We start from the raw sequence: 12,383 nt of genomic DNA, 5'->3' as shown, positions 1-12,383 counted from the left end.
GCCATGTTTAGAAGAGTGGCTATGGAAATGGAGTTTATGATAATTTCAGGCATGGGATATTCTTTAAAAAATTTTTTTGTTGTTGAAGTATAGTTGATATACAATATTATATAAGTTACAGGTGTACAATATAGTGGTTCACAATTTTTAAAGGTAATACTTCATTTATAGTTATTATAAAATATTGGCTCTATTCCCTGTGTTGTACAACATGCTTGTAGCTTATTTTATATATAATAGTGTGCACCTCTTAATCCCCTCCCCCTGTGTTGCCCCTCCCCTTTCCCTCTCCCCACTGATAACTACTACTTTGTTCTCTATGTCTGTGAATCTGCTTCTTTCTGTTGGGTATGGAGTATTCTTGATCATGGTGAATTCTGGAAGGAGAAATTCACAGCAGGCATCTCTATTTTGGCTGCTTGGATTACTTATGCCCTTGATCCTGGCCTCTTTGGCAGGTACCTTTGGCCACATCAGATGCTTACATCGTGGAGGTCCACCCAGGAGCATCAGTTCCACCTCCAGTTCCATGGCGAGTCTAATACTCACCCAGGCGTCACCATCCGTTATCTGGTAGGACAGGACGGGCAGGAGTGCACTCACCCGTTCAGTGAAACCATCCCCAGAGTAGTCAGGAGTCGGGGCGACGTAAGTGTCCTCGGTGACAAGGCAGATGGTGGCTTTCCTAGCTGCTCCTGCGGCCCACAGGATGCCTGCGAGCGCCGCGGCCAGCGCGTGCTTCTGCCCCTGCTTGCTCATCGCGCACAAACTTCAGCCCGGGGGGGCGGGAGGGTAGGAACGCATTGCAATGAGTGCCCCTTAGCTGAGGGCCTGGACCTCCACTTTCATGGACCCTCTGAGTACAGGATGGGTCAGTTTGGTTCCTTCATCAACCTACACTGTGAGAACATTGTGGAGGGCCTCATCCTCTCTGCCCGCACTGAACGGGCATCCTCACCCCAGAGCATTAATCCTCTGGTTTCTCCACTGATCCCTCCCTGTGCATTACTGCCCCTGCTGAATCTCAACACTGTCTTCTCTCCTGAACTCCAGCCAGGCTCCATCCCAACTCTCTAACCTGATAACACAGGCCCTTCCCGAGTGCAACCCCAAACAATCCTTCCAGTTTTATCTCCCAGGTTTCCATTTTGCAAACCCTCTGCCCCAGATGGACTAGTTCCCTAGACATAGTTTCTGCATTCTACCTCCATGCTTTTTCTCATGTACTTGTCTGCCTTTAATATGCAAGTTCTGTCTGTTCTTCCTGACTGATCACGTCCTACGAATCATTTGAGGCCCACTTCCCTCTTACTAACTTATAGTTTACACTCATCTGGTACTCACTGGGCCCAGAATTGTTCTAAGCACCTAACACATATTACCTCATTTAATCCTTATGACAACCTGTGAGGTGGATGCTATCAATATTATTAGTCCCATTTTAGAGATGAGGAAAGTAAGACAGGGGGTTGAGTACTCTGCCCCTGGTCATTCACCTTTAAAGCAGTAGAGCAGTGATTTGAATGCGGGCAGTGTGCCTCCTGACATTAGATTGTTCTTAACCATTAGATTCCATCAAATAATCCCAGTGGGTGAGAATTCCCCGGAAATGGGAGCCAATCTTTACATCACAGACCTTTCCTATGCTCATTTTCTAAATGTTTAACATTGACAACTGTCTTCCTGGTGAAGAAACACATGACAGAGGTTAGTGAATGAACTCAGCCATGATTTATAGCAGCGGTCCCCAACCTTTCTGGCACCGGGGACTGGTTTTGTGGAAGACAATTTTTCCACGAACTGGTGGGGGGGTGGCTTGGGGATGATTCAAGCACATTACATTCATTGTGCACTTTATTTCTATTATTATTACATTGTAATATATAATGAAGTAATTATACAGCTCACCATAATGCTGACTGGAGGTGGAGCTCAGGCAGTAACGTGAGCAATGGGGAGCGGCTGTAAATACAGATGAAGCTTCGCTCGCTCGCCTGCCGCTCACCTCCTGCTGTGTGGCCCGGTTCCTAACAGGCCACGGACTGTTACCAGTCTGTGGCCCGGTGGTTGGGGACTCCTGATTTATAGAATCCATCTAGCTCTATGGTGATATCGAAATCAGTAGCAGGACCCTCACACTCCAAAACCCTCGTCCAAGGTAGAATGAGAGTCAAACAAAGTGCTGTGAGACTGCAGGGGCAGGAGGGAGAACTTGTGACTGGGAAGGTTCAGGAAGACTTCATGGAGCAGGTCGATAATAGCAATTACTCATTAGCATTTATGTGATACCTGCCACGAGCCAGGTACTGTGCTAACTGCTTGCTATTCATGGAGCAAATGCTGTATGTGTTCCATCTAGGTCCCTTGGGATCCCTTTTACTCAGTTGGTGGACATGCCCACCCCCCGTTGCTTTGGGCACTGCTGCTAGGGCCTCATACTTTTCAACTTTCTCGGATGAACTGGAGCCACCTTCCCTGGAAGTGACTGGGAGTTGTGCCACCTGCCCATAGGAGGGTCCGTAGCAGATGCCTGATGAGGGTGGGAGGTGTAAAGACCCCGCCCCCTTATCTGCAGATGGAGCAGTTGCCCCCCAGAGCTCCCATGGCTCAGGCGGAGGCTAGACATCACTGGCAGCCACAGTCCTCCTCTGCTTCTCCTCCTTCCCTAGCCTGCTCCCCTGCTCTCTTAGGGGTTTCTCCTGAGGGCATGCATTCCCTTAATAAATCACCTGCATGAAGAATTCCCATCTCTGGCTCTGCTTCTAAGGAAGCTGGTAATTCACGTTCTTAGAATAGATGAGACGTTCAGTTCCTGTTCTGGGTGATAAGTTACCCTGCCTGAGGGTAGGTAGATGCCTTTTAATTATTTCTGTTTCCTCTAATATCATAGAGTTTGATAGGGGTTTATTAGCATCTAAGAACAAAATAATTTGAACTGATTTTTTAAATAGGCAACTACCAAACACTGTACTTTGTCAGCGTGATTAAAGAGGAGGACGAATCCTTCATTTATTAGGTTTGTCATCACCCCTTTTGTTCTCTCTCTGGAACTGTTAGTTTGGGACTTCCTATCAAATGTTGTCAGGTAAGCCTGTCTGGAGACCTGGTGCTTCGTCTCCTCTGTCAGGGGGCTCTGCAGTGGAGCATAAAAACTGTCAGTGTTACCCCTGCCACTGAACACTGAAAGGGACTCTGGAAGAGCTCTACCTACTCACGAAATTCAGTCCCTCTGGGAGAGCCAGAGCCATTTCTGTCTTACGAGGCAAGTCCTCTTATGAGGCAAGTCTCCTTCCTGAGGCAACCTGGGGGATTTTCCCTGGTGGTTATCTAGCCTACAAAGGTTCTCGGGAAATGGGTAATTCTTTGCAAATACTTTTCATAGGCCTCTTACCTGAGAAAGTTACAGTCTTTTCCCTTCCTTGTAAACAACAAATATTTAATGATGCATCCTTGTACAGCCATCTGAATGCTTCGGGCACCTCCCTGAAAAGCGGAGGGTCAGCAGTGAGGAGTTTACAATGGTGGTGGAACCCTCAGGGCCCACGTTATAAAAGAGAGGTCTTGGAAATGGATGTCATTATTTATTCTTCTCGGCAGCCTTTTCCCTTCTGGGACACAGCATCCCCTAGGCTTCTCTACATGTGCCACCGCTCCCCATGGGCTGTGGCTGGGCTAGAATCTGCAATGACTAGCTTCTCTGTGGAGCCCCATAGACGGGCACCCCGGGATGCCTGTCCCCCTCCGCCCCACCTTCACTGGGCTCGTGCCTCATGTCCAACCGTTAGATTTGCAGGAGGTAAGGAACCAGTCGGCTAGCTCTTGAAATTCTGCCTGGCTAGGGATCAATGGTTTGAATTACTGAGGTTTTAAACAAGCCAGAAAGAAACTCCTAGATCTCTTCCAGCCTCTAGATCCTTAGGAATGCTTAGGACCTGGAGAAAAGTGCCAGGAAAACGAAAATTTGGAAGAGAGTGGGGAGGAGTTTGAGACTTTGTGACATCCTAGATAGCGTGTCATAATTTTCAATAGTCTGTTATCATTTAAGTTTACATTTTAAATCGTCGATATGTTTCTACATATGATGATAATGAAAACATGCCTCGTATGGAGGAGGATGGAAGGAAACACAGACAGGGAGCATGGGATTAGGACTTTAAAAAATTATCACCTGGGCTTCCCTGGTGGCGCAGTGGTTGAGAGTCCGCCTGCCGATGCAGGGGACGCGGGTTCGTGCCCCGGTCCGGGAAGATCCCACATGCTGTGGAGCGGCTGGGCCCGTGAGCCATGGCCGCTGAGCCTGCGCATCCGGAGACAGTGCTCCGCAACGGGAGAGGCCGCGACAGTAAGAGGCCCACGTACCACAAAAAAAAAAAAAAAAAAAAAAAAAAATTATCACCTGCTATTACCTTTCCCACTTCCAAAGCGAAAGCCAGGTCAGAAAAAGGATCATGAAACCGGAAATAGGCCTTTGTCCAGTCAGAGCTGAAGACCTGGGCTGTATTTCCAAAGAGGATCTGGCGCAGTTTCTGAAAAGAGGGGAAATAAATGGTTCAAACAAGACACAAGCCCTCAGCAAACAGACTTAAGCAAGGTGGTGAAACCATGAAGGAGGGCCTGTCCCCTTCCTAGAGTCAGGTTCACACATTACTCTATTCCCTGATTGTAATTGTCCAGCTCTGTGCAAAAGGTTTGCATAGCGTTCACTTAGGACATTTTATCCTGAAGGCTGAGAGTGTCAACTGTGCACCTTTTTATCCCCATCCGAGTTCTGTCTCTGCGTCTGTCTCACCCTCCATTGCCAGCCATCTTCCCTGTACCCCCTTAAGATCCATGACGGGCGACTACGCTCTCCTTATGCCTCGGATTCCTCTAACCATGACTCTGTAACTCCTATCTCTCCCACGTTAGGGTCTTTCTCTCTTGCTCCAGTAAAAAGGAATAGGCAGGACTCTGATTCCAGCAGTCTGAGTACAATAGTGGTGTAAATTGGTATTAAACAAGCAGCCTCTGTTTTTTTGCCCTAGAATCTTTAAGTTTTTTTCTGGATACTCTGCAGCATGTTAAGATTGGAGAGGGTCTTTTAGAAAATCCCAGAAAATTGGGTACAAGCCTTTGTAAACCAAACCCGTGACAAAAAGGGAATCCCTTTATAATCAGAGGCATATTAATCATTCGGCTTGTGCTAGGTCCTGTGTGGGGTGTGGGTATGGAGAGAGAACTTCCGACTGAAGTACTCAGGAGGGCTTCGTGGAAGAGGTGGCATTTAAACTAGGCTGGCAGATGGTGTCTAGCATTTATTGAGTATTTTCTACGCACCAGGCACTGGGCTAAGTGCTTTGCATTCATTATGTTAATTCAATTCCTTGAGAAAGGTACTGTTATCATCCTCCTTTTACAGGAAAGTATTTGCCTAAGGTCACCCAGCAAATCAGGCAGGGCTGGTATTCGTACCCATGCTAACACCACTGATCTGCCTCCCCAGCTTTAATAGTGTATGTACCATCCTTATAACTGCTGTCATTTTTGTATGCCAATAATTATTGAATTAATATTTCTCATTAGCTTGGGACATTCTTTTATAACTTAGAAAACATTTATTTAAAGCATTTCTTTCTTTCTTTCTTTCTTGGTGGGGAAGTTGGCAGTTTCTCGTTTATTTCAAGTCAGTTCACCGTCATTAAGAGCTTACAAAGGGTCAGATATGTGCATTATCTCATTTAATCCCCATTTTACAAGGAAACATTCATTTAAATAAATAAATAAAGCGTTTATTTAAAAGGACACTTTATACCACATCCTTAAATGAGAATCAAAATCACTTGCCATAATAAAAAAAAATAGAGATATAACGATGTTATTAGATTATGCTAGAAACCGTTGCCTGTGAAAGCTCTGACTGAGCCCCGCGCTCTTTGTAATTAAAAGGGAGATAAGACGTGTTAAAGAGGTGTGAATGTGTGCTGCCCTTTACCGGGTCTTCTCCCTGGCCTGCCAGAGTGGAGAAGGGGCTGACTTTCCCACGAGGTAACTCAGTGCTATTCAGTGTCGCTTACTGCCATATCCCCAAAGCACCCCAAGCTCCAGCACAGGCACATGTCCCACACTCTGTGACAGACCACACAGTGGTCTGTCGCCTGTAAAGGCGGGGAGGCTGGGTAGAGAGAGAGATCTGCAAACGCACACACATGGTACCAGGGTATCCAGGGACAGTGAGTGGTTCACTGGGTCTAGAACACTGTGTGCTCTGGGGCCCCAGGGCAGGAAGTCAGTGGAAGCTCAGAATGGAAAGTACCTTGGGTCTGATCCTGGAGGGCTCTGAATATCACACTCAGGCATTTGGAGCCAGTTGAAGAGTGTGGACAAAAGGAACATGGAGCCCAGCCGGTCAGAGCCAGGGTACCTCTTCCCAGCTGTGCATAGCGTGGGCTCTAATGGTTTCCAAGAAGGACAGATGCAGGAGCAGCAAGCATCTGGAATGGTCTTCCCCATCTCAAACCAGGGTCTGGTTCCATGGCTGGAGTTTATTTCCTGGCCACCTCTGCACCCACCCTCAAAAGAAAAGATTGCCTCTACAGAGAAATAGAGACAGGTGCATTTCAGAATAAGCAAGAGCCTAGAATTGCACCTGAAGGAAAATTATCTGTCCGGTGGCCATCAAGGAGAGGGAGGAGAAGGCTGCTCTTGGGAGACACAGACTCGGTGTGCACCGCAACCAAAGAGGGCCACCAACCCAGGACATCCCCAGCAGAGCCCTGAATATGGACAGAAAGTGTCTCCCTGACATCAAGACTGCACAGAAGAAAACTGCTCACTCCTGACTCCAGGGTTGAGAAGCCCCAGCTCTGCTTGGACATGCCGACCACATGAACGGGGACAGATTGTCAAACCTCTCTAAGGCTTTCTTTGCTTATCCTGAAACGGGGACAACCCCTGCTCTGTCCCCATCACTGAAATTGAAAGCTACCACTGCAAGAGGAGAAGTATGGAAAGGACTGTGGGAACCATAAGTGCTGTTATTACCTTTGTGAAAACACAGCCTGTCTACACTGGAACCTCTCATGTTGCATGGAAGAAAGTCCCAGCCCAGATGGAAAAAGCCCAGACACTGGCAGGGGTAAGGGAGGAGAAGCCATGGATAATGTGACAGCCTAGGACAATTGTGGCTGAGAAAGCTGAGAATTCAAATTCAATTTAAAAAGCTCAGTAAGCCAGATCAAACTCCCGTTTCTGTTGCCAGCTGCCCCCTCCAACTTAGGGAGAGCCACTGTCCAGCTTCACCTCGGGAAGGCCTAGAACAGGGGGGCTGCAGGCTTCTCAGGGAGCCCCCAGTGTCCAGGGTGGCAACAGAGATGACTCACCTTACTTATGTAACACTGACTTTCTTTTCTTTTTTAAATTTTATTAATTTAATTTAATTTAATTTTTTGGCTGTATGCGGGCCTCTCACTGTTGTGGCCTCTCCCGTTGCGGAGCACAGGCTCCGGACGCGCAGGCTCAGCGGCCATGGCTCACGGGCCCAGCCGCTCCGCGGCATGTGGGATCCTCCCGGGCCAGGACACGAACCCGTGTCCCCTGCATCGGCAGGCGGACTCTCAACCACTGCGCCACCAGGGAAGCCCTCTTTTCTTTTTTTTTTTAAATTTTTATTGGAGTATAGTTGATTTAGAATGTTGTGTTAGTTTCTGCTGTACGGCAAAAGTGAATCAGTTATACGTATACATATACCCACTCTTTTTAAGATTCTTTTCCCATATAGGCCATTACAGAGTACCGAGTAGAGTTCCCTGTGCTGTTCAGTAGGTCCTTATTAGTTATCTATTTTATATATAGTAGGGTGTATATGTCAATCCCAATCTCCCAATTTATCCCTCCTCCCAACACTGACTTTCATATCAGTATAATTTATAACAAGATTAACCTGACACATAGTCAGTGATACATGTATGTTTTTGTGCTGCCTGGTAACTAGACACAAATGGCAAATGGTCCTAATAAATGACTATAATGATTGTTATTACTTAACACAATCAGGCACGGTTTTTCTCTCTTCACTTTGTTAGTTTTCCAGGAATACCTCTCTTCCCTGATTGCTGTGGTGATGATAACGATGGTGATCATTCTCTCTCTCTCTCTCTGTTTCTCTGTCTCTCTGTCTCTCTGTCTGTCTCTCTCTCGCTCTCTCTCTCTGTCTCACACACACATACACACACACACGTCCTGGATCATTCTTCCCAACAGATTTCATTTCCTTACCCTGACTGCCTTGTCCATTGTCCCTGGTCTTAGAGGGACCTCTTGTGACCACCTGTCCCCGTCCAGTCCTCTCCCACATGCTCCCTGCCCACAATTTGAAGTAGAATAATTTGCTTTGAAGCTCCTTCCCTAAATCTTTTCCTGCTTTAGAAATTACTGGACCATCATGGAATCAGAGAGGTTAGAATTACTGCGTCCTAAGAAGACATTTCTAAACTAACCCATCAAATAGAGTGGTAGTCTCTTTACCTGGTTGCGTTCACCATCAATTTCGCAGCATCTGGTGCAGTACCTGGTACCTAGCAGGCTCGCAAGAAGTAGTTGTTGAATTTTTAAAAATCGAATTTGGCTCTCGTTTTACAGTTAAAGGACTTGGGGCCCAGAGCAGTGAAGTGGTATGCCCAGGGTCACGTAGATAGTAAATGGTAGTGCCAGGAATCAAATGCAAGCCTTTCAACTGGTACCAGTCAGGGTCCCAGCAGGAAACAGATGGCACTCGAGTCAGGATAATTAACTTGAGGAAACTTTAATTCAGGGACCATTTACAAAGATGTGGGCTGCATGTGGGGCAGCAAGAGTGGCTAATGCAGGGCCCCAGGGTTAGCAAGAGTGAGAAGTTTTTATGTCGCTGACACCTGGAGGGGTGGAAGGGATGAGGGAGTCCTGGGAGAGGACTGCCTTCTGAGGAGAGGGATTCAGCCAGCTTTGCACACCTGACTTCATTCCCTTCCGTCCCTCCAGGCTCCCTCCAGGGCTCCCATTGGTCAAACTCAACAGGAAGTCAGAGGAGGGAGCCCTACTGATGGGGTGAGTACAGCTCAGTCTGCAGTGCAGAAAGCAGGGCGGACAGGGGTAGAGTATGCTTCTGAAGGGGCACACAAATGACACCCACTACCCTGTACAGCGATGCCTCTCTTGGGGATCACCCAAGAGGCAATGAATGAATGAATGAAACATCTACTGAGGACCATCTATCAGCCAGACCTATGTTGGGGTTACCAGGCTGTGCTTCCTGCTCCCCTAAAGCCAGCCCATTGCCTGTTACCCTCGATTAGAGCTTCATTTTTCTGGTTCTCCCCCAGAATATTTTGATCTCCCAGTATTACAGTTTTAATATGATCCTGCTGGGTGATATTGCAAATACACTAGGGGTTTGTTTATTGGCTGCTGATAAAAGAGGCAATAGGAATGTATTCCAGGCTGGGTCCCGCAGAAGGGCCTGACTGTGAAGGAGGATGAAAAACTTCTGCTGGTGGGAAGCACAGCGGGGGAGGGGGTGTTGCTGTGGAAGAGCCCAGAGGAGGACTCTCACCTTCTCCGATGATGCCACCTGGGCCAGCAGCCTTGCCCGCCGTTCATTACACCACATACACTATAAGACGTGCGGCTGGGGGAAGGAAGAACCCTGTGGTACTGGAAATAGGGCAACAAAAGGCGAGAAACAGGAGAGCTGGGGAAAGCAAAGGGGCATTGGCTGTTTTGCCCACTCCCTACTTTCTCAGCAGATTCCCAGCAAAAAGTGTGTGCCAGTGTCAGGAAATCCTATGAATCGCAATTCCAAATGGAGGCGGGAAATGAGAACAGCAGAATGACAACGAAAAACACTCTCATGTGAGTGCTAGGATCCAATCGCTCTAATAATTTGCCAGGCGGCTGCACGGCCAAAATGTCGATTAGAATTGGTCAAGCTTCCAAACTGCCTCCCTGGACACGAGTATTCAGAACCGCAAGGCTCATCATCTTGAAATCCCAGGGTGTGTTTAATTAATGCTACTGTTATTTAAAGGATACATTATCATCTGGTCCTCATAATGGGAATACGTCCAAATTTGTTTTTTTTTTTTTTTTTGAAGAAAAATCAATTCTCTTTGCTTCTGGGACTTCCTGAACCCTCCATCAGGTCTGATTCTTTCGTCTCCCAGCCTTTTCCAAAGGGAGAGAATTACCTTGGAAAAGTCACTGAGGAGGTCTCCAATTGCATCATGTCTGTGTTTGTAGGCAAGTGGGAGAATTCAGACCCAGACTCTCCTGCCTCCACAATAGAGAGAGGAACTAGAAGACTTTGGAAACACCTGTGAATGCCTTTTTTTTTCCCCCTGTTTTTAAAAGGCATGACGGTGTTTTTAGAAATAGATTGTCCATTCACATGGTTCAAAATCCAGAGAGTACAAAAAGCTATGCTGAGAAGACTCCCCCCGACCCAGGGCCCTTGCCCCTCTCCCTCCGCCTACTGTCACATTTTAGGAAGTCTTCTGGAATTTCTGTGTGCATATACAGGCAAATACGGTATCAGTGTAGAATCAGTTTTCTCTATTTTCCGTACAAAAGGTAGCCTATTTCCTGATATGTGTAAATTTTAAAATGACATTCTTCATAGAAATTCATTAGTAGCCAATAATACTTTTTTATTAAAGTGTTCATTAAAAACCTTTTACAGTAAAATGTGGATACACTCGGCCCTCTGTATCTGCGGATATGGGGGGGGCAATGGTATTAGGCCATTTTCTATAAGGGACTCGAGCATCAGAGGATTTTGGTTTCCTCTGGGGGGTCCTGAAACCAATCTCCCGAGGATATTGAGGGGCACTGTAGTTGCTCTAACTACTGTTTCTACAGCACAGTGTAGGCAGAATAACCACTGAGCCTGGAGATGCTAATAGGATTACACGTCACCTGTCTTCATTCCTCAAAAGGAGAGTGATGAACTAGACACCTAAGACACAAGTTAAGGCACCATCCAGGAACTGTGAGGCCAACGAGCAACGTGCAGCATCTCAAGAGAGCCCTGCTGGCCTGTCTTCCTGTGACATCTGGCACTGGAGCACAAGAGGGAAGGTGGATTGAGGCAGAAAGATCTGTGAAGATAAGAAAGAGCACGTGGGCCTCCCAGCACGTTTGTGCCGCAACCTCAGCAGTGGAGAGAGTTGCTCTGTGAAGGCTGTGCGGATGTACGTGATGAAAAAGAACACGGGGGCTGTAGTCCCTGTGTACGATGATGTTCCACCTGGGGAGCCTCAGGAAGAGCTACACTGAGGGTTAGAAATACTGCAGTCGGGGCCAGCCTGGCCTCTGGGCTCGACAAGCAGGGGGAGACTGTGAGGTTTCCCCAGAGGGGGTCTGGCCCCCACTCCTGCCTCTCATCAGGGACCCTGCCTGCAGGGCACAGACTACAGAGCTTTATGTCCATGGCAGGTCTGACCGTAGGCCTTGCTGGTCTTTACCCAGAAGACCAGGCTGGTCCCGGGTGGGTTCTGCAAGCGTGCCCAGGTGCAGGGCCGCGTGTCCTCAGAAAGGAAGTGCTTCTTCCAACTTTTGTCCTTAGGGCCCCAAGGAGAGGTTTCTGCCTAAGTATCTAGAATGTGGTCTGGAGGCTGAGGAAATGGGGTGAATGTGGGAAAACTGTCCCTAAAAGCCCTGATTTTCACTATGATTGAAAGGGCCATATTACAGGACAATCCTGTTGGCGGGATCTCTCACCCTCTCTGGTGCTTTTTCCCTGCCTCGACCCCTGGCTTTACTTCCCCAATTCCCGATCATGCCTCTTTGACCATGACAGCTGGTCCTTTGGCCATTCGCCAAGGCATTGCCCCCAGCCCATGCAGTGAGGTGTGTCTGGGTCTCTGCCTCAGCCCCTCTCCCCAGCCCTGGTCAAGTTTTGAATGGAACAAACAGTCCCTGGGAAGAGTAGCTTCCAGGTCCACTTGGATTCTTGAACATCGGGTTCTTTTCAAATCTGCTTATTTGTTGGCAGCCCCAGGGAACGTTTCTTTCTTGAGATCATCTCTTTGCCCCAAGACTGGGCCTGGACATGTGTCCCCATCTCCCTCCTTCCTGCCCACACAGGACAGGGGTCCTGTCTCCCACATCTACCTCGTCTTCCACCTTTGCAGTCCTCACCGGCTGCCCTGTCCTACCTTATATGTAAATTATTTGAATTTAACTCCCTCATGGCTTCACACTTGACTGTCACACTGAGGGAGTAAATAAAGAGAGACTGAGAGTTTGGGAGGAAAAGCCTGTAACGTCACCGGTGTCCTTGAAAAATACCATAAATAAGTCATTTTAATTATATTCGCCTTTTACCAGTAACCACCGTCTGTAGTCTTATCTTCCATAATACTCTCACATGA

General features: G+C 47.6%; 1 protein-coding gene across 1 annotated transcript in view; it reads right to left on the bottom strand.

Moving 5' to 3' along the window:
- The window catches only part of MINDY4B (MINDY family member 4B), a 40,583-nt gene that overhangs the window by 25,774 nt on the left and 2,426 nt on the right, over positions 1-12,383 (bottom strand). The window contains exons 4-6 of the mRNA XM_067739787.1: positions 4,407-4,526; positions 3,392-3,483; positions 604-769 (exon numbers count right to left, since the gene is read on the bottom strand). Coding sequence (XP_067595888.1) covers positions 604-769; positions 3,392-3,483; positions 4,407-4,526 — 378 coding nt within the window. The remainder of the gene's footprint in view (positions 1-603; positions 770-3,391; positions 3,484-4,406; positions 4,527-12,383) is intronic.

This window comes from Pseudorca crassidens, chromosome 5, assembly GCF_039906515.1.
Source record: "Pseudorca crassidens isolate mPseCra1 chromosome 5, mPseCra1.hap1, whole genome shotgun sequence".
In the NCBI taxonomy this organism is placed as follows: Eukaryota; Metazoa; Chordata; class Mammalia; order Artiodactyla; family Delphinidae; genus Pseudorca; species Pseudorca crassidens.
The sequence above is the reverse complement of the archived record's forward strand: the minus strand, read 5'-3'. Positions and strand labels throughout refer to the sequence as shown.